This window comes from Xiphophorus maculatus, chromosome 1 (assembly GCF_002775205.1).
Source record: "Xiphophorus maculatus strain JP 163 A chromosome 1, X_maculatus-5.0-male, whole genome shotgun sequence".
Lineage (NCBI taxonomy): Eukaryota > Metazoa > Chordata > Actinopteri > Cyprinodontiformes > Poeciliidae > Xiphophorus > Xiphophorus maculatus.
In genome coordinates this window covers 5,802,756-5,824,767 of record NC_036443.1, presented here as the reverse complement: position 1 = coordinate 5,824,767, position 22,012 = coordinate 5,802,756, and the positions used below count along the sequence as shown (strand labels likewise).

The 22,012-nt window shown below is 41.0% G+C and overlaps 3 protein-coding genes across 3 annotated transcripts; 1 reads left to right on the top strand and 2 right to left on the bottom strand.

Moving 5' to 3' along the window:
• Positions 1-7,702: 7,702 nt before the first annotated feature.
• LOC102220802 (ninjurin-2-like) lies at positions 7,703-12,822 on the bottom strand. Its single transcript, XM_023340270.1, has 4 exons — positions 12,778-12,822; positions 10,279-10,504; positions 7,974-8,109; positions 7,703-7,836 (listed from the first exon to the last, which is right to left on the bottom strand). Exons 1-4 carry the CDS (start codon positions 12,820-12,822, stop codon positions 7,734-7,736), a joined length of 510 nt encoding a protein of 169 aa, XP_023196038.1. The 3' UTR covers positions 7,703-7,733.
• Positions 12,823-15,528: 2,706 nt separating this feature from the next.
• mrpl49 (mitochondrial ribosomal protein L49) lies at positions 15,529-16,475 on the top strand. Its single transcript, XM_005804869.3, has one exon. It carries the CDS (start codon positions 15,793-15,795, stop codon positions 16,312-16,314), a length of 522 nt encoding a protein of 173 aa, XP_005804926.2. The 5' UTR covers positions 15,529-15,792; the 3' UTR covers positions 16,315-16,475.
• A 969-nt stretch (positions 16,476-17,444) lies between these two features.
• On the bottom strand, positions 17,445-21,458 carry haus7 (HAUS augmin like complex subunit 7). Its single transcript, XM_023330602.1, has 9 exons — positions 21,385-21,458; positions 20,577-20,692; positions 20,415-20,485; positions 20,252-20,313; positions 19,992-20,173; positions 19,560-19,668; positions 18,735-18,947; positions 17,851-17,962; positions 17,445-17,747 (listed from the first exon to the last, which is right to left on the bottom strand). Exons 1-9 carry the CDS (start codon positions 21,439-21,441, stop codon positions 17,686-17,688), a joined length of 984 nt encoding a protein of 327 aa, XP_023186370.1. The 5' UTR covers positions 21,442-21,458; the 3' UTR covers positions 17,445-17,685.
• Between the last annotated feature and the right edge of the window lie 554 nt (positions 21,459-22,012).

Genomic DNA, 22,012 nt, shown 5'->3' with positions numbered 1-22,012 from the left:
GCCAGGAAAAGGACTATTCTCTCCTACCATCACAAATGTAAACATGCAGTTGGCTAAAATGAGCTTCACCTGGAACCGTGTGCTTAGGTCAGACTGAGGGTGAGCTTTTTGGCAACAAGAACTGCAGGTATGTTTGGTATGAAGAACAGAGGAATGTGCACCGACCGTTTAGTATGATGGAGGATCTTTGATGCACTGGACGAGTTTTCTACTGAAGGTACTGGAAACATCATTAAATACTAAATATGAGTAAGTCTATAGTGAAAATGAAAACTGCTCACCACTGGGTATTTCAAGAGTCTGAAATTCAACCTTCCATAAAATTCAACCGTCTCAGTGCCTCGACCTAGATCCACAGAACGGCTGTACTCAGTTTATTCTGGTTTAGTTTAAGACATTTTCAAAAGGCCTGACAAGTTCTTCCACACCTGTTCGCTTTGCAGCAACATAAGTGAAGTAAAACGAAGAAGCAAAGCATGAAAAACACCTAATGCTGATCTAATCGAATGTTTCCTACTATATCCTCTCTTCCCACGCCGTGCATATCTATGTATGGATATCTAGGCAGCCATCTGACGTTTCTTTTCTCTGGAAAAACTATTTTTAAATTCCTCTTGCTGCATCAAAATGTTGCAACGAACTCCTCAGACGAGCATAGCTTCAGGTGTCTGTGTAATTATGTTTGTGTGCAGAGGAGGAAGTGACACGCGTCGGGTTCTGGTGAGTCCAGATTGTCAGCTTGTGTCCTCGGGGCTTTCTTCTGTGTTTGTGCCAAACTTCTCTAGAATCAATGCACAAAATGAAAGCAGAGGCTTCTTTCAGTTTGACTTACTGAGAGCAAAGATATTGTTAGTCTGAAAGTATAAACACACACACACACACACACACACCTGTTTGTAGCATACCTGAAAAAATATTTCAGTGCTTCATTCATATGGACAAAAAAAAGAAACAACCTTCAAGCTTTGCAAAGACTAGATGAACAGAACAAGAAAGAGCACACCACACTATGACCGAATAATAGTTGAATAAAAAGAAAAAAACACTCAATGAAAATGAAAACTAAAGTGTGAAACATTTAAAATAAAATTTTTAAAAAATGCCATAAACATTTATGGCACATTCTGCCTTTTGCTTCGGTCAGCGTTGTAGAATGAGGACCAGAACCGAGTCGTCTCACCTGGTTGAATGAAGGTTCAGAATCAGAATCAGAATCAGAATCAACCCGCCCAGGCTGAATGTTGCTCCTGCTGCCTGCAGATTCAGCCTCGTCTCAGGTTTTAAATGTTCAGCAGCTTTTTTATCACCTTTACCTGGAAACCTCTCAGTTACAAACCGAATCAAAAGATATTTTGTCCTTTGACTGCTTCTTACTTCTGTCACATCATGTCTGCTGCATTATAAATAAATATACCTTATTAGTAATGTGTTTGTAACATGTAACTTTCCAAAAAACAAAATGCAACCTCAGCTAAAAAGCAACATCAGCCCTGAAGCCCCTGGACAATATAGGATAATACAGGAGAACACATTAATGTTAAAAATATAGAGAGATCTTTTATTAAATACGACTGTAAGCATTTTGATATTTTTATAAGTACCTCTTCCAATAATTTGGAGCTGCTGAGCTCCAAATTATTGGAATTTGGAGCTCAAACCAGGGAAACCTTTCAGGTTTCAACCAGGGATTGAAACCTGAAAGCTTTTCAATCCGTGGTTAATTATTCTATATTATGATTTTCACTCAGTGATGAAGTTCCATAAAACAAGTGGACTTGTCGGTAATCCTCTAATCTACTGATTGGGTCTTTTTGTGCAGGTTTTAAGTGATTATGTTACAGAGAATCCCATTTCATCCCTTGTGAAAATTAAAATGATTGACACAGTGACGCCCAGTTCACCTTCCCGCTGCACCAGTTCCAACCCTCCACCTGTTCTGCTGCACCAGTTCCAACCTCCACCTGTTCTGCTGCACCCGGCCGCTGACTGCTGACAGGTGAGCACCTTCCTCCAGCTCTTCAGGTCACGACGTGTTTTCGGTCGCACCAAAAATGATGGAAATACAACTTTTGAGACGTGCTTGTCGCTCGATCATTTTTGTGATGGATTGATTTTTTTTTTTTCCCCCGGCTGTTTCTGCTCGTTCAGCCCGCTCTCCTGTCGGCTCACTGTCGGATCCGGACCCCGCACCTCGCCATGATCCCGCTCAGCAAGAAAAGCGATGCCCAGATCAGCGATCTACTGACAGACTACGGCATCAAGCACGGACCAGTAGTGAGTAGGTATCAAACTGGGAGGCTCCGACTGGTGGCAGTAATTCTTCCTCTGTCTGTTCAACCATCAGCAGCTGTTCTTTGGCAAAACGATTCAACGTCATCTAACCTTAGATAGAAAACCTTTTAACCAATTCATAAAATAAAACTGATGTATTGTTACACAACTAGGATCAAATAGAATGGAGGTACTTTACTTTTATTTACTTTTTTTTTTTTGTAAAGTGCCCTGAGACACGAGTTGTGAATTGAAAAAATTACATTATACATTACATTACACCGCTGTTATTCAGTTACTTATTCAGAACCTGCAGATGATGATTCTACATAAATAGCTCTGCTTTTGATGGGGAATCTTTTATTTTTGTTGTTGTAGTTTGTTTGTTTTTTTTTACAATGTTTGCCAGTCAACAACAGGTACAGTGCTTGGTAAAGTTCTCACTTTTATTCAAAATATGGCTACAAGAGCCAATGAAGCTGCTTCACAAAAAGCTTGTTTATTGTTTAAAGGTGTAAAATGATCACTTAAAGGTGAAATGTTTAATTAGTATGAGGTAAACTGAGTTGTTTGATTAGTACAAGTATTACATGGTTATTACAGTTTATAGTGGGTTTTTTAAAAAGCACGATATAATTTATTAGGTTATTGACAAAAAAAGAAATGCATCACATGATTGTTATTTTTACACTAGCTTAGGTATTAGCTGTCATTATTTTATCACTGGTTTCCGTAAAGGTTTGACGCGAATCGTGTGTTTTGTGACGTTGTGAACCTTTCGCCCACAGACTCCACTCGAGGTCTGTATGAGAGGAAGCTGAAGGAGGCCATGGCCAGCGACCGGACCTTCTACAGAGAAGAAGGTAGCGTGTTTCACTCAGACGAAACCGTAAAGTTCATCTGTTACTTGGGTCAAGTTTGATAAAACTGCTGCATTTTGGTTTTGCGTCAAATTCCTGGAATTTGCACCCATTTCAGTGCATGCAGCGGTTTGTCCCCTAATCATCCAAATCCCAAATATTCCTAAGCAAAAGAGATAAGCAAATAAAAGCTGGTCTGTTATTTGGTTTTTTGTTTAGTGTTTTTTAATGCCTTGCGTAAAGCGTCACCTTGACGACTTCTGGAAGTTGTACGTTCTGGTTGAATAGTAAAAAGAGGAGCTCAGACCAGCCTGTTAGCTAAAACAGGGTAGATCTCTGATTTATTTACTGCTAACAAACCTGTAGTGGACGTCTGGATATAAACAATGTTTAAACTTTCTTTTCATTTTCCCACTTAGTCAGATTTTAGACAACCAAGCAGAACCCAACCCGTGCATGCGCAGAAAACACAGTGAGATCTTTAAAGCCTTTCCTCTGTTGTTGTTGTGGTTCTTTATCTGATCTCCAGCTCTTACGAAATGCACCTGAATATTTGTGCGAGCCTCCGCTTTCATTTCCCCCCCGAGGGTTTAACTACGAAGGAACGTTAATTATGGAGGAAGGATCCATCTCATCCAACTGATCCGCCAAATAGTTTCCCTTTAAGTCTGCAGCCGTGGCTTTTCCCCTTCCCTTCCTCGTTGCTCAGAGAGAAGATGAATGATGGAGATCAGCTCATTTTGACCCTTTAAGCCGCTTTATGCCACCTACTGCTCTGTGACACAAAGGAGGAAACAGGAGCACATTGGTAAAGAAAAGAACATAATCTCTTCAGTCAGATAACTCAGTTCTTCCCTCTTGTTTTGTTTTGTTTTTTTTTGGCCAACTACACAATCTGCGTTTTTCAAATGAAAGCTGGATGACGCCACCTGATATTTAAACTATCTAAACTCTGTGGATACTTCACTTACTCGCTGTTACGGAGTACGGAGCCCTCTAGGGGACATGGGGAATTTTTTTTTCTTTTGCGTTCCCATGCAATACTTTTGCGTTCCCTCGCAAAACCTTTGCGTTCCCTCGCAAAACTTTTGCGTTCCCTCGCAACTGGTCAGTTATGCAGCATAATTGAACACTGCCAGCCTTTCTTACGGTGGGCGCCGTACTTTCTGCTTTAATATAAGGTTATGTGAGGTTTTTCCATGAATGTTAGTATCTTTTTGTGAAATATCTGAAGTTTTATATCTTTCTTTAGGATAGAAAGGCACCACGAACCTACGATATAAACAGAAACTTTCCGTAAGTAGGAAAGAAATAAAAATGGTTTAAAGAGCTGCTTTCAGTGCCGCTCCATCTCAGCCTTAACAGACATAAACATGCAGGAAATAAATCGATTTTCAACCAGTGTTTTGCACCAACCAGTTTTTACTATTAACAAGTTTTTATTATTAAAAACACAACAAACTAATGATGGTAAAGGGCCGCACTGGGTTAACTCGGGGAATCTCATCTGTCTGTGTATCAATCAACTCCAAACCTTTTCTTTGTTCTGTCACAATTATCGATTTATTCCATTTTGATGATTATGCTCCAAACTTTGCCAGGACTGACCGCCCCGCTCACCGCTTCCTAATACACACAAAGCCAGTATCCTTCCCATTCATACCTGGTGACGTCACTCCCACGTTGACACACCTAAGTGTCGAAGCCTCCTGCTCCTGTTATATCAATAATTACTTATTTCATTCATATGGCTCTTACAGAGCCTCAGTGAAAACTAGTTTATTATTATTAACTGTTTGGTGCAAAACACTGATTGAAAATTGATTTTTTTTTTTTTACTGCATCTTTATGTCTGTTTAGGCTAAAACGGAGCGGCACTGAAAGCAGCTCTTTAAACCATTCAGACTACGAACACAACAGAGACACAATCAAAACTGTCAGATGATTTATTACCTGCGATAATAACTCAGAAATATAGTTTGGATGTATTTTTATTTCTTTCCTACTTACGGAAAGTTTCTGTTTATATCGTAGGTTCGTGGTGCCTTTCTATCCTAAAGAAATATATAAAACTTCAGATATTTCACAAAAAGATACTAACATTCATGGAAAAACCTCACATAACCTTATATTAAAGCATAAAGTACGGCGGCCACCGTAAGAAAGGCTTGCAGTGTTCAATTATGCTGCATAACTGACCAGTACAGTATTGCGAGGGAACGCGAAAGTTTTGCGAGGGAACGCAAAAGAAAAAAATTCCCCATGTCCCCTAGAGGGCTCCGTACGCTGTATTTTATCCTGACAACGTAAATCAGATAGTTTGTGTATACGAGTTCAGAAGTGTAAGAATGTCTGTCGTTGCCATGCAGAGGAGGAAATCACGTACATCGTATGTCGCCAACCGGTGAGTCCTGATTTTAAAAACGTGTCTTTTTTTTTTTCTTTTGTGCCAAGTATAAATATTTCTTCTCCCGAAGCCACTGACATTCTAATAATCTCAACGATGTCTTTTTCATTTTGACAGAAAAGAAACAAGACGTCGGCCGATCCGTCAGCGCAGCTGAACGGAGGTCAGCCACCGGACCGAGCCGAAGCGTGAGTGTTGCTTTTTGAGCCTGACCATCAAGCAGACACGTCAGACGTGAGACGGAGCGAGAATATTGACGGCGGAACTGAAGAAGCCGTTTTGGATGGGAGGTGAAGCAATCGAAGAAGTCCGGTTGTCTTCTTCCCAATCAGATAGTCGTGTCCTGGATGACCCCAGGGTACTGTGGCTTGTTGAGGTCAAAGGTCACTTTTCCATGTCACCACCATCACGCGGAGAGTCACGTGGTGCTCGTCAGGAGCGTCCACTGCCAACTCTCAGCTGCCTTCAGAATCCGACGCAGTGGAAATAATCAGTTCTTTATTGAAAACCAAACTAAGGTTTGGACCGGCTGAACGGCCACGAAGAAACTGTTTCAACTGGTCTGGTTTTGAAATTAAACTTTGTTGCAACGTTCGCTCAGCGTGTTTATTTAAATTTGATGCTTTTTATGAAAAGGTGAATCTTGTGCCTCCTTTTCTATGTCCAGGATTCCTTCGTCAGGGTTCGACCAAAGCAGCGGCGCTGATCCGTCTGATGATCCGAAACCGGAACAGCAGCTCACACGGTGAGTGTTGGGTTGTTTTGTGAAACGCAGAGGCTGCTTCCTTTCCTTTACATTCCCACCACTTCTCTTGAAGCTTACGTTTTTCTAAACAATAAGTGAGATGGATATTAGATTCATAATAAAAGAATCAAAAAAAATCTAAATGCTTACCAATCTGATGTAAGGAATAGAAAGTGCATTAACTACGGACACCAGTCTCACATTCTAGAGGATGAAATGACAGGAATACGTTCACGCAAAACTTGATTTAAGTCTAGGTTTGATATAATAAATTTGTGTTTAAATTTCAATTTATATCATTGATCTTCAACATTGCAAATCTTCCAAATGATGTCTGGACAGAAATCTCTAAATCTAAATCTTCCTCTGTCTCAGTGCGTCTGTGAAGGCGAGTCACACAACAACCGATCCCAGCGGACTGGAAGTCAAAGGGCCAATCGGATGGCAGGCGGCAGGAAAAACACGGGTGGTGGTCCCAGCGGTGCTGGCGCTGACGGCGTTGGCAGCTGGATGCTACTACACCCTCCCCACTGTGATGTGACGTCGGATTCCTGGCTTTGTATTTCTTATTTGTGTTTGGGTTTTTTTTTTTCTTCTCTTGAAATGTAATGTTTTATCCAACTAGTCAGATCAGAAAGCTTTAAAGGTCTGAAGTTCACACTCCATTTCACCACAGTGTCTGCTGAAACAGAAACATTAAGAATCGGTCATTCTGCTTGGCAGCAACAAGCCCGACCATGCTCCTTTATTATGACTATGATTGATTCTACTTCCCTACTAAGCTACACCTGCCTGCCTTTACATCTGTGTACTCTTTCGTCTTTACTGTGAGCGTACTGCTGGACCATCGCGTCCGTGTTTGTGCTCCTGCTCCATCTTCTGAACCCTAACTGGATCACAGAGCATGGTGGCCTCTCACACTAAGTCTGGTTCTGCTTGAGGCTACTTCCTGTTGGAAGCGAGTCATTCCTTCCCCCTGTTGCCATGTGCTTGATCAGAGCAGAGCAATCAGTCCCTTAGATGGATAACTTCTTCCAATTTGCATTAGCATCTGCATCTGAGTGAACTGGATTATGAATAAGATAGAACTGAATTTATGTGCCTGTAAGTGAATCTGTGTGTGACAAAACCAAAAAAAAAAAAAAAAACTGGATTGAGTTCAGTTTTGGCGTTTGTTGTATTTTTTTTTTTTAATGAAATGATTTTTTTTTTCAGTACTGAACTGTTTTTTTTCCATATTTGTTTTGTCAATAAAGCGTCATTGTTTGTATTTTTAAACCCACAATCAAAGACTGAAGACTGTTTTATATTTTAGAATAAAAAGTACCCCCCCCACCCCCCCCAAAAAAACAAAAATGTTTGTAAAACATAAGAAAAACAGGCATTACATTTATGATTCAAAAATATGGGGAAGAACAGTTTGCATATATATTTAAAACAAAAAATAATGTTAAATAAGAACGTGAGGGGTCGTAGTTTCCTGTAGGGCCCGGGTTTTAGTCAGGTTAACAGGCAAAGGAGGCAGCTGAGGTTCTAAAGGGATGACAGGTGCGCTGTGAAGACAGAGGGGGGGGGGGACATTAAAAATAGAAAACAAAGCGTCATTATAAGTTATGATAGGTGTTGGTGTGTGACTGCGTGTGTGTGTGTGTGTGTGGGAGGGAGGGGGGGGGGGGTTGCTGTGGCCCACCTCATCGACTGGCCCTGGAACCCGAGCGCGGCGATGAAGATGTTGATGAGAACCGTGAAGAAGACGAACACCGTGGCCATGTTGTTCATCGTCTCCAGCTTGGTTCGTTTCCGTTCGTCATTCAGATTATACTTCACTGCTGGCACAAAACAAAACTGCGTGAACGTCATGAAACTTTAAACCTCGCGTGATGTTGAGACTGAAGGGTAGAAGCTTTAGCTAAAAAAAAAAATAATAAAATAAAATAAACTGTGGAAAGCGTGAGAGTGTCTCTATCGCCCCCTGGTGGCTGTTTAGTAGTGAACGCTACATCTGTGGACCTACAGGTCAGAGGTCAGAGAGCATGAGATCCAAAATATAATCAAGTCTAACATTTCAAAGAAATATCTCTCTTTTTTTTTTACACTTTTTTTTTCTTCATGTTTAAACAGTCAAAATGTAGATTTTCAGACAACCGAGTTGTTAAATAATGTATAAATCCAAACTGTTATTTATTTCTGTATTTTTACCAAAATATTTGTGAACATAAAACACATTGAAACAGAAAGAGAGCTTTGGTTTCTCTATCAGATTACTACAGTGGAACATCAGGGTCATTGCAGACAGAAAAAGATGGAGTACACTTTTGCCAAAAAAAAAAAACAAGAAAAAAACTCAAAAACTTTTAACTTCATCTCAGAAATTTTCGAGAAAAACAAGGACATTTTCTGATTTGCAAAAGTGAGAAGTTTATGTAAAAAAAAGGCCAAAATTTTATGATAATTTTTTTTAGAAATTTACTCCACCTAAAATGGTCCTGACACACTGTAAATAAATAACTGATCATATTCACGTTACAAAGAAAGTGAAGTTTTAAAGAATTAGCTCATCAATCAATCAGTCAAGTTTACTTGTATTGCTTAGTATTTGCAACGAGGCAGTTCAAAGGTCTTTAAATCGTAAAACATAAATCTAACGTTATTTTACACCTTGATTTTCATACCATCCTCCCTGACAGACAGACTGGCAGAGTCAGTATGGCCCCTACTCAGCTCTGTGTTGAGCTCTTCACGCTGTACACACACGATTGTGTTTCAGTCCGTTAATGTAGCATCCTTGCTAAATTTGCAGAAAGCACAACTGTAGTGGGTCTCATCTCAGGGGGAATGAGTCTGTCTACAGGAATGAGGTGGAGCGACTGACAGCGTGATGCACAGACAACCTGATCCTGAACACAGCCAAGAACAAGGAGCTCATGGATTTTAGCAGTAAAGGAGAAATTCAACCACTATACATCTGTAGAGATCAGGTTGATAGAGTGTCAAACTTCAGTTTCCTGGGAGTTCATAACCTGATCTGGGATGTAAACACAGCAGAACTGGCAGAGAAAGTCCAACAGAGACTCTATTTCCTGAGAGTCCTCAGAAAAAAACAATATTTCTCAAAAACTGGTGTCCTTCCATCGATGCTCTATTGTCTCTGTGTGGTTCTCCAGCTGCACAGCAGCAGAGAGGAAGACTCTCCAGAGAATCACACAATCTGCCCAGAGGACCATCAGCTGCTCTCTGCTTTCTCTTGAAGATCTCCACAGATCCCACTGCCTCAGGAAACCAGGAAGGTTTTAAAAGACTCCTCACTCCCTGATCACAATTTGTTCCAACTGCTGCCATCTGGCTGCAGAAACAGGAGCATAAAAGCAACGACAAACAGACCGAAGAGCAGTTTATACCCGGTAGCCATAAGGGCATTAAATGCTCTCTGGTTCTATTTATCACCCAGTTTCATTGTCGTCCAAGTAATTTTATTACATGGTTTCCATAATGGCAATAAAAATGATTGATTATTATTAAATGCATAAACTGAGAAGAATAAAGACAATGGATTCATTTCATATGAAGAAGAAAAATGTCCAGAGTTTTGTTGGATGTTTCAGTTCGATGTTTTCACTCAGCCCTCCCAACTGTTCAGTCTCTCTGAGGCAGACAAAGCTAGATTTTTAGTTTATGTATGTAGCGGCTAAAATCCTATATTTTAGGCTACTGGTTGCTTTTTCATGAAAGGCGTTGGTTTTACGTGCGCTCAGTAGAGGTTTATCATGCCGATCTTTAGTTTGACTTATAATAAAGTCATTTATTATACAGAACACTGTCCATTGTTTTGCTATTTCCATTTATACACACATTAAATCGACATTAATCCGAACCAAACACAGTAGAAAACTGTTGCCTCTTCCCATTAACAGCGCCTGAACAGAATCATGGTTGACCTTAAATAACCCCGACCCCATCAGACACTCAGAACTCAAAATGAAAAACGAATCACTTGCCAATAAAGACGAGCAGCAGTCCCACCACCACCTGCAGCGTGATGGACAGAGCGAGCAGAACGATGAGAGGGACGTAGAAGCGGTACTCTGGGCCCACATGCAGGATGGTCTTCAGCTGGGACGAGTTGGCCATCAGCAGAGCAACGTCCAGCATGCTCTGAGCTGCACTCTTCTTAGTGGCATAGTGGTTCATGTCAAAGGAGTAAAGCCTTTTACCAGACTGACCCTGAAAGGCAAAGACAACATTCACTCTCACCAACATGTCACAGGATAAGAAGATTTGGAGATCTTCTTTCTGTGTCTCTATGATTTTTATTTTTTATTTTTTCCAAACACCGCCATGTTTTCACATGTTACCCGTCTCTGCATTTGGGTGTGGCAGCATGAAGAACGCGAGAGTGTCGCTGCGACAGGTGATGGCTGACCTGAGCCGGAGGAACAGGCCAGAGAACCCAGCATGTGCTGCGTTCTCCTCCCGGGTTTCATGAGCTACAACATGCATGTCCTGCATGTCCTCCCTCCACTGCTCTGAGCGAAGCCGACTGGCTTCCATAATGAAACAAGCTAGAAACGGAGTTAAATATTATTTCATTCATTAAATTCAAAGTTCAAATTGTTATGAACTTTAGTTGTATATGAAAGCTTTTTTTTTTTTTTTTTTAGCTTTCCTTAAGAAAAATTGCATCTGATCTGATTCAAGTAGTAAACTCATTCCTCTCGTCAGGTGTTTTCCTTCAGTAGTTACCAGAAATATTGATAAAAACACATCAATCTGGACAAATCACTTCTGTAAGGTTTTTGAGATTACAGGCTAATCTCAAATCTTAAAAAAAAAAACAAAAAAAAAACTGTTTCAACAGTTATACAGTTTTTTAACAATGATCAACCACTCTGACATATTTCTGTCTGATTTCCATGGTTACCACAGCGCTCAGACTGCCCTCATCAAACTGTTCAATGACAGACACCATGAATTACTGAAACCACTGGAGCGCTGGGTCAGACTCTTTGGTACTGGACTGGGTCCGGAAGCTGCATTCGGTTTAATCTAGAACCAACTCTCAAAAAACTGCAAAAACGCTGAAACTCTATAAATCAAGATAACTTTGATTATTAATAACTGTAGCACTGATTAATTATAGTCTGAATTCTAATGTTTCCATTTTGTTTCGTTTGGTATTATTTGTTTTATGTTTTCATCACAAAGTAAACTGAACTGTCTTGCTGATTAAATTTGCAAAGCCAATTTAATAAACTTGATTTGTAAAAGCAAAAGTGGTCTCCCTTTAAAAAGCCACTTTGGAATATTTTTTGATACATCTTTAGCAATTCTCATATCCTAGATTCCCATTTAAGCTCAATGTGCAAAGAACTAAGGAATAACATGCAATAACTTTAACTTAGTTACTATTACTAAAAAGTAATTTAATTTCAATAGCTCAATTCACTAAACATAAACACATTTTATGGACTGTGACTGATGTTTTAAAGGCTACTTCTGTTAATTATAATTTTGCTCTTGCAGCTGTGAAGAACAAAAAAATGACGCTTAATATTTAAATATAACGTCACACAAATAGGACATATTCTAATAAAGAAATGTGGGATTAATGAAAAGCAAAGGTTATTGTTCCCAACGGTAAACGTGACCCAATGGACATAATCTGGAACTGAAAGACAAACATCCCTGGAAGACAAATAGAAAGTCTGCTGCAGTCTCATGAGCTCTAATCTTGTTGCTAAAGCAATCAGGGTTGGTAAAAATAATTAAATTGTGAATGTGAAGAGTACATTTTAAGTTCAGCAGATACATTTTAGCACAGCTGTCTGCTTTCGGCGTCTGCTTCGACTTTCACTGATGGGAACTTACAATTAAAACACAACGACAGGGCGAAGGCGTGCAGCTCTGCCCAGTCACGCACATGGCTGGACGATAAGTCACTTGGGTGCCACTCTCACTGCAACGCTTTCATTCACCTCAACACAATGCTTTCAAGTGCGACGGTAATCACCACAGTTATGAATAGACATGTTGTTTTTTTTCCTGTGAAGATTCTGGGAGATATGATTCATTAAAAAAGATCCATTAAATAAACATGTAAGATCCTTTTGAAAACAGAGCCCTGGATTTTCTGCAGGAAAAGTGAATCTAGGAGTTGTAACACAGGTTTGGTCAAATTCCAACGCCCCTTTCTTGGAGTCCAGGCGGATGTGACTCTTTTCAGTCAGTGGGTTATTCACAGATTAACCGGTAAATTTATCAAAGCCTGTTGTGATTGCTCTTGTGCCGTTGATTTTGTCTGTGGTATATCAAACCCCAAATTTATTCAGTAGTCAAACTACTGAAAATATCATTTATCTAAATATTTATCTGGGTTTTCCATTAACAATCTCCTTAGTGTTTTGTTTGACATGAACTTATTTCATTAACAGAAGTAAAGTTATATTAGCTTCGATCCTGTGTTATGTAGTGAGATTGGGATGAAGAAGCCCACTTACCTCATAGTCCCCCACTGCATTTAGAGGCAGCTCCTCTCTGTTCATCCTGTGGTCTGAGGATCAGCTTTGCTCTCCGATAGCTCTGTGTCTGGGCTCAGACCGCCCTGCTGCAGCTGCGAGGAGCTGCGGAAACCTGATGTGTGTTGATAAAACCCAACAAGTCCGGCGACTCCACCTGTGTTTCAGCAGCATTTCCATGCTCCTCCCACCAACTTTTCACCTCCAAAATCATCTTCCTGTTTTTCTCTCATCCTGACCTTTGCAAACACTGGATCAATTAGCACTATAAATGACATAAAGTCACTTAAAGCATCACTGAGAGCATTTAAAACATGACCAATCGTGTTAAAGGCTGAGATGGAGCCAGTTTTGCTTGCATTCTGGACAGAAAAGGGCAAGACGCTGGAGTTTATTTAGGACGGGGCTGGAAAATAACTAGCTGCTCTCATTACTGTAATTAAGTACAATGTGTTTGTACTTTAAGCTGTTTACAAAAATTGAACTTTTACTTCTTCTTGAGCTTGTTTTACATTTTACTCAGCTACATTTGAAATCATACATGTGTGACCATAAAAATAAAATAAGATTTTAAAATAGGAGCAGAAAAAACCCAGCATTGATCTTGCCAATGGGTCAGTCATCAGCATCAAAGGTGTTTCATCAATTGGAAGACAGAGGAGCCGGAAAAACCAATTAAGCAGGAATCAGTTTAACTACAGGTATAACGGCAAAAGTTTTTATCACACAGAATAAACTTATTTTGGCTTATGTTCATGACTGTGACTATGTAACCATTCTGAATAATATTTTGGGGTTAGGGTGCGAATTTTGTACCACATCCAAGAAACCGTGAGCTAGCATGACAATAAAAACCCCTGAATCCTTCAACAACAAATATAAATAATGTCAGTTTTATCTGGTGCTGCTGATTCTTATTTGTAATAGCTAAAGCTAAAAACAGGATCACATGCTTAGTTTGGACTCAGTTATTTGACATCGTTAGGTAGGAGGGATGGGTAATGTACTGGACAATGGACGGGACGAAGATCAGAACTGCCAGGTTCAGAGGAAGAGGAGAGCCAGACAGAAGCTTCACAGACGGAGTGAAGGATGCAGAGATGATCGGCTGTAGCGAATCTTAAGGACAGCAGCCGACTGGAGGTACTGAAAATGCATGTCTCTTTAAAATGACACATAGCACCTCCCAAATATCCATGGGAACGCAACGCAACCCAGGGCTGCCTGGAGCCTTAGGCAGAAGGTCAAAGGTCAACATCAACAAGCAGTGGAAAGCAACTAAGGTGAACAGAACAGAAACAAAACTGAAGTTATTATTTTTGGACCTAAAGAGGAACGATCTAGAGTCAATGCACAGCTTCAGTTATTACAACTAAAAACCAGCGATCAGCCCGAAACCTGGGAGTAGTGATGGACTCTGACCTGAACCTCCAGAGCCACATAAAGACAGTCACAAAGTCGGCCTTCTATCATCTGAAGAACATTTCCAGGATTAAAGGACTAATGTCTCAGCCAGATCTAGAGAAACTCATCCATGCGTTCATCTTCAGTCGTATTGATTATTGCAACAGCGTTTTCACAGGTCTGTCCAACAAATCAATCAAACAGCTGCAGCTGATCCAGAATGCTGCTGCTCGCGTTCTCACTAAAACCAGGAAGATAGAACACATAACACCAGTTTTAAAGTCCCTCCACTGGTTCCTGTAGCTCAAAGAATAGACTTTAAAATACTGTTGTTAGTTTATAAATCACTGAATGGCTTAACACCACAATATATCAAAGATCTGCTGTTGTTGTATCAACCTTCCAGACCTCTCAGGTCTTCTGGTTCTGCTCTGCATCCCCAGAACCAGAACCAAACGAGGAGAAGCAGCTTTCAGCATCTATGCACCACGAATTTGGAACAAACTTCCATAAAACTGTAAAACAGCTGAAACACTGACTTCTTTTAAATCTCAACTGAAAACCCACCTGTTTAGAATTGTATTTGAAATGTAATCAATTACACATTTATTGATGGAACTTGACTTAATGATTGATTCTATATTGCATTGTGATTCTGTGTTTGTTATGATGTAAAGCACTTTGAAATGCCTTGCTGCTGAAATGTGCTATACAAATAAAATTTGATTGATTGATTGATTGAACGCTGAGCTGCACCTGCAGTGCCTTGCAACCCTCTCCCCCCACTTTTTCATATCTTAAGATTACAGTTTTTAATTTATCATATTATAACATGTTTTATTTTGTGTTGATTTTGTTTTATTATTATTAAAAGTGCTCCTTAAATTAAAAAGAGTTTGAGACTGTTGTGCTTGATTCATTTCCCCCCTCTGAGCACCACCCAGGAACCAGTCTCAGGAACCCGACCAGAACCCCTCAGTGTTGTTACATCGAGAAATCATGAGATTTGGTGAAGTATAAAACAGGCTTTTATGCTGAAAATGATCAAATGTTACGAGCTATACAAGTCATACAGATGGAACAGATGCAGAATTACATTCACCGTAATAAATAAAGGTTAATATAGAGCCACAACAGCCTTTAAAAAATTGGGGGTGTGGAGTTTTAAAGGATTTTTGATTTATTTATTTTGAACCCGTCTTTATTCAGGGTGAAATAGTGACACAAAGTGTAACTGGAGAACATTTTTAAAATAAGAAGTGTGTCCAGAGGTTTGAATCCTATAAACACACACGTGGGATCAAATATTTATTTATTTTGTCTTGATGAAGATTGCGCTTCCAAAAGAGACAAATGTTCCCCATATCCTTTCATGTTTAATGTTTAGTAGTCTTCCAACACTTGGGTTACATTCAGCACAACTAAATATAGGAAAGGAGGATATTTATTGATTTACAAAACCAAAAACAAAACGTAGTTCCTTGTTAGAACATTGGTGATAAAGAGAAATAAAGAGGACTCCGGTCCAGCAGGTGGCGGTAATTAACCTGCTGCATCCAACAGCCAGCTAACTTGTCAATCGGTTCCTGCTGCATGTCCAAGATGTCGCTTGGCCTGCTGACCCTCAGGGCGCTCAGAGGAGCTCCAGGTCTCTGCCGCCGGACTCCGGCCGCCACCGGCGGACTCCGGGCGGCTTCCTCCGCCGCTCCACGGGACAAGAGAGCCGTTATAACGGAGTCCACGGAAGAATACAAGTTCGTGGAACGACTCATACCGCCAACACGGATCCCCGACCCGCCGAAACACGTCGGAGCCGCTCCGTCGGGCTGGACCCCCCCAGCCGAGTCCCCGCCGCCTCTGCCCTACATGATCCGCCGCTCCCGCATGCACAACATCCCCGTGTACAGCGACCTGACCCACGGGAACCGCAGGATGACGCTGGTACGGAAGGTGGAAGGGGACATCTGGGCTTTGGAGAAGGACGTGAGGGAGTACCTGAGACAGGTGACCGGGAAGGAGTTGCCCACGCAGGTGAATGAGGTGACGATGACTCTGAAGGTGAAAGGTCACTTTGAGCAGGAGCTGAAGGACTGGCTGGCCAGCAAAGGCTTCTGATCGAGGAAGAGGAGGATGCAGCTGAAGGACAACTTCATCAGTTATCTTTAAAGGACTGCTGTCAGCTTCCGGCCTACCAGAAGACTCTTCCTGTCAATAAACACGTTTTATTCTATTCTGTTAAACCTTTAAAGCGAGATTAAAGAGAAAAGCATCACAAACTGTGTTGTGTTCATTGCAGCAGGGAAACATGAACGACTTCAGATTCTTCTGCTTTTGTCCGGTCGATGTGTGAATGTGTTTGAGGTCAACGCCAGGACTGTTGTTATGTGACAGGATTGCACCGATCGCAGTTTTCTAGCCGATCACCGATCTTTAAAAAGCCTGATCTAGTGATACCAATTTTATTTTTTATAACTGACACTGTGAGGTTTTAAAAGGTTATAATACGCTCTCAATGTTCCAGTCCTAGTTTAGTGAAAAACAGCAAACCAGCAAAACAATACAAGCTTGTTTTACCTACACATGATTTAGTGTTTATTAGGATCTCTATTAACCTTTGTCATGACAATGGCTACTCTTCCTGGAGTCCACAGAAAGAGTAGTAACACGTTACTAACATGTTGGTAACATAACATGTTAAGTGTATAATTTAATAAATGCTCTCAAATATAAATAAAACGTTTGGAGCAATGCTGGCTAATCCACAAAATAAAAAAATCTGTTTAATTTTTCACTCAATAAGTGCAGTAAGATGAGTTTTTTTGGTGTTGCCATATAGAAGGATCCAATAACAAAAGAAGTCGCTAGATTTGTCGCTAGTCTCCTAAAAAAAAAAAAAAAAGTTGCTAACTTGGCAGCAGCAGGGTGACTTCATTCCACACGTGCAACTCTAGATTTATAGGTGAAGGTTTTATAGCCATCAGAATTACAACAGCACTTATTTCAGTTTCATCCATGGATGTATATTTTATCTGCGTAAAATAAAATAAAAAATAGGAACCCGACATCAAAAATGATGGGAGTTCATGGAATGAACTGGGGACAAAAAGTAATGTTCAGTATCTGATCTCTTTCCATCACGAGCTTCACTGTGAAACCCAGTGAACTGATTTAAAGTGCTGGATTAAGCAGCACTTTTTTTTTTTTTGTTCACAATTATTTTAAAACAAATCTGCACGAGCTACAGCTCAAACTTCAAATCTTTATTTTCACATAGTGATCTGTACAGTTATTTACAAGTTGCAGAGTCCCGGGTTTTTAAAATTGTCACCAGTCTGGTCATATTCCTCACACTGCATGGCTTCAGACTGAGCAGCTGATCCTGATCAGGGTTTTAGGATCTGTTCCATGTCAGAGCTGTGATGATGATGATGATGATGATGATGATGATGATGATGATGATGATGATGATGATGATGATGATGATGGTCAGGTGTGGCGCTGTGAGGCCATGTTCTCAACCCGCTGGCTGATCTCCTCCAGTTGGTCCGCTGAGGAACACAACGGTGGACATTAAACCAGGAGCAGCAAACTGCAGCTATTAATAATCACATTCATCTTTACTGGTTTGATGCAACACGGCGGTCGACATACGGAGCGTGCGTTTCTCTCCTCCGCTCCAGTAGCGAGGTTGTGTCTGCAGACCTTTCACCTCCTCACTCACACGCCCTGAAGCTTCACATATTTCCTTCTGCATTTCCAGCTCCTGAATAATAACAACAGAGATGGGACGAACGGATTATGTTTGGTTTGGGCTCATGGTTCTTATGCTGTTATGTCTTTTCTGTTTAACTTAAAAATTAGATGGTGTGACGGCCCTGCCGTGCGGTCCTGTGTGTGAGCTGTGTGGCGGGTTTGCAAGTATTTAATGACATTTTATAGCACAATCAAGTAACTCTGTTACCTCCAGTTGTTCAAATGCTATATATCAAATATGACTTCAAAGAAATCTGACTGATTTGTCTTACAACTCCTATACATGCTTTTTCTGTTCATAATTTAACACCTTAAAATTGGACTTCTGTCTCTTTAAAAACTCCTGCTTTCCGACACTCCGTCTTCAGGAAGTCATCACAGCATGTCTTTAAAGACTCTATCGAGTCTTTAACAACATTTTTACAAGCACTGTACTGAAAAGTAGCTCGTTATAATGAGCTCAGCAGATGCACAGCTACACCAGGCGTTTGCTAATTGCTGCTGGCTAGTCTGTAGGAACTGAGTGAGGGAGTAATGAGGGAGGGAGGGCTGCTCTGTGAAGCAGAAGATCAGGAGCTTGGAAGCTTAGAAACTGCAGCTGGGGCGGCACTAGGTCCAGCTAGGCATTTTGCACAGCTGAATGGTTGCCATGGCAATTAAAGGATTTCTCAAACATGCGGGAATTAAGTCAACGCTCTTGGTATGACGTGATATAAAGCTCTAAAAAGTAGATCTATCATAGTACTGCCCCAGTTTAAAGCAGTGACACAAGAGTTTAGTACCGTGTTGCAGGCCAGCAGCTGCTGCTGCACCCTCTGGAAGAGGTCGGTCTCTGCGCTGAAGCTCGGTGGTTCTCTGCTGCAGTAGACCCTCAGGTCTGTCTCATACAGATGACTGAAGGTCATCATCTGCTGCTGGAGGTCGCCTGCTGCCAACCGCAGCGAGCTCGGCGAGACAGCAGCCGGGTTCTCCTCGGCGCCGTTCAGGAAGTCACACTGAGAACGACAACAACAGGCCGAGGTGAAAGTCTGAACCGCTGGCTGCTCATGCACAGCCGCCCAGTTGCAACTGGTTATTACTGCACACTGTAAATATGAACTGCAACCAGTTCATATGTGAAGCAATACTGGTACGTCACTGTCTTTGCTACAGTAACAATTCATTAATGCTTCAAACCAAGAAACATTAGTTGCACATGAATGCGTCACAAGATTTGTCAAAAATAAAGGAAATCAGAGTTAATGATCCAAAGATTGCAGTCTGACTGGAACGTTGAGGTGGACGCTGCCAACTGTGGTGAAAACAGTGAAGTTCATGCTTCAAACAAACTAAGCTGTCAGGATGCACCAAACTACTAACTTTTTTTAGTGGTGCACCAATTGCAGTTTTCTGTCCGATCATCAATCTTAAAAATAAATCTGATCAGCTGATTTTGTCCTTGGCCAATATCAATTTTTTTTGTCTGAAAAGTCACTAAATATAGTCACAAAATCACTAAGAGCAAAGGGGAACAGTGGCTGATTCTCAGACCCCTCAAACCAATTTTGTCTCATTTCTGTGCAGTTCTCTCTCTCGTCCAGCCAGAGTTCTCCTGCAGGTAGTTTCACCTTGGACTGCAGCTGCTCCAGTTGTGTCTGAGCGGACTGCAGAAGGCCAGAAACATCTGGAAACTCTTCTCCTGGTTTAGGAGTCGACTCTGGGGCTTCGTACAGAGCTCTGTGGGGATCAGAGGAAGGAAAAGAGCTGCTCTCACTGGAATAAACTGCAGTTTGTTAGATCACTTTTACTCTGATAAGAAGTAAAAATGATTACGAGTAAAACAGAATCCTTCTGAATGATGAATTTTAAATTTTTACTGGTTTGAAAATGACATTGTAAGCATTTACAGTCCTAATTTGATTGAATACACAGTGCTTGACTGTTTCAGGAAGCCGTTTTCAGGTCTTCATTTCACACCAGTTGCATTTATTGACTGGGATGGAACCAAACAGCCGGTTTGATCTGCTCTAATTGTCCTTAACGCAGCACAGCAGACGTACTCGATGTGAGCAGGCCAGGGATCCAGCGCCGGCTGGAGCATCTGTCTGAGGTGAGGCAGATTCTCTGCAGCAAAAACCTCACACAGCAGCGCCTCTACGTCGGTTCTGCGGCCAACAGAACCGGCAACAAGGGACAACAGTTGCTCCAGGAGGCCAAGCTGTCGCTGAGGGCTGGCTTTACCCTGGAAGGACAGCAGCCGCGTAGATGAGACGCAGAAGTTAACTCACAACACGCTGACTTTCATTAAACCTCGACTCGCCTTGATCAGATCCAAGTCGTCGGCTTTGCACAGCATCAGCTCCTGGCCCATCGCAGCCATTTCTGCTTGCACATAATAAACAGCAACAGCAAAGTGTTTAGATCAGCCTGAAACATTTTTTTCTTTTTAACGGAGTAAATTTCCATCCGACAGCCACGCTCACTTTTCTCTAAGCCGTCAGGATCCTTGGACTCTGCAGACATTGCTTCAGAAGTTCCAAACTTGGGGTTGATCCTGAAAAGTGAAATTATGACGAGGGACCACTGTGCATTTGTTAATGCCAATCAGCTTTCCAATAACTCGATGAGGAGTGAGGTGCATGTACCTGCGGCAGATCCATGTCAGGATGTCTGTGCGGAGCGCCGACGGGCGGCACAGCAGCTCCAGCATGCTCTCCTCCTCCTGCAGGTGCAGGTCCTGCACCAAGGGACACGACAAAGCCTCCACAACAAAACGTGTTCACAGATAAGTTCTCTTTATGCACTAAAGAGGGTAGCTGGTGAGTTTCACTTGTAAATTGATTGAATAATAATAGTAAATTGTGGACAGAATTGTGCATGAAGCACCCTGCGATTAATATTAGTTGAAATATTCATGATTACTAAAGATTTATCTTTTTCTTTAATCGTGAATTATGTTGAGAATATTTCTGGGCTATATTATCTGCAATAGTGGAGTTTCCATGAGGACCAAAAATGTTCTTGCCTGTAAACTATATACACAATATTTTTATTAAACAAGAACAGTTGTCTCTTTTCTTTTCTGGAGACAAAACACATTTATTACAGTACATCCCCCCTACAGTCCTATTGCCTTTATAAGGGGGTTGTGAACTCCAGATTACTTTAACTAATGTTAAAAGGAAACTTAAACAAGTCGCTGAACAACAAAGCGTGTCTTTCAGGACTAAAACGAATAGCATCCTTGAACTAACTTTAAAACCTTAAGAATATGTTCAGATTTCAAACGACGTTTCAAGTTTCTACAAACATACATCTGATCTCAGTTAAACGTGATTCAGATACAAATGAATTGGAAAAAACGGGGTGATCAAAAACTGATAACCAGTTTAAGAGAGAATCACAACATTAAACAATGAGAAACAATGTCTAACCGAAATTAACTTTATTTACCTGCAGTGAGTCATAAACACGGTGAGCAAACTGCTGCTCTGTCAAAACACCCGCCATTTTCTCACTGAATCGCCGTCAGTGAGCCTTCTTCTTCTTCTTGGGTTTAATGGCGCCTGACATCCAACATTTAGATGTTTTATCGCCATCTACTGTAGTGGAGTGTGGACCCGATTATTTTTTCTTATCTACTTAAACTAAATTCATATTTATGATCCAGTTTCCTATAAAAAATGTGTAAATTATTATTTATTTTGTCATGTTTAAGTAATACCTTAATACCACACTCTCTTGTGAGCTTCAGTGACATCCCATTCCTAATCCATAAGGTTAAATATGAAGTTGCTTTTGCATCTAGAACAGCTTCAACTCTTCTGGGAACGTTGTCCACAAGGTTCAGGTGAGTGTTTGTGGGGATTTGTGATCATTGTTCTTGAAGCGCAATTGTGAGGTTGCATACTGATGTTGAAGGAAAAAGCCCGGCTCTCAGTATCTGCTCTAATTCATCCCAAAAGTGTTCTGCACAAAAGTGAGGCCAGTCAAGTTCATCCACGGCAGACGCTGCCATCCATGTCTTTATGGACCTTGCTTTGTGCACTGTGCACAAAGCACGGCCATGTTGGAAAAGAAG

Bases quoted from the DNA above. Each gene is read 5' to 3' on its own strand.
- haus7 (XM_023330602.1), bottom strand. From the start codon at position 21,441: ATGGCGGGTGTTTTGACAGAGCAGCAGTTTGCTCACCGTGTTTATGAC. The intron at 20,314-20,414 runs GTGAGCGTGGCT...ATGTGCAAGCAG, and splicing joins TCCTGACGGCTTAGAGAAAA to AAATGGCTGCGATGGGCCAG. The intron at 18,948-19,559 runs GTGAAACTACCT...TGTCGTTCTCAG, and splicing joins TGGAGCAGCTGCAGTCCAAG to TGTGACTTCCTGAACGGCGC.
- LOC102220802 (XM_023340270.1), bottom strand. From the start codon at position 12,822: ATGAACAGAGAGGAGCTGCCTCTAAATGCAGTGGGGGACTATGAG. The intron at 10,505-12,777 runs GTAAGTGGGCTT...TTTGCCTTTCAG, and splicing joins ATGCAGTGGGGGACTATGAG to GGTCAGTCTGGTAAAAGGCT. The intron at 8,110-10,278 runs GCAAGTGATTCG...TTGTGCCAGCAG, and splicing joins ACTGCTGCTCGTCTTTATTG to TGAAGTATAATCTGAATGAC.
- mrpl49 (XM_005804869.3), top strand. From the start codon at position 15,793: ATGTCCAAGATGTCGCTTGGCCTGCTGACCCTCAGGGCGCTCAGAGGA.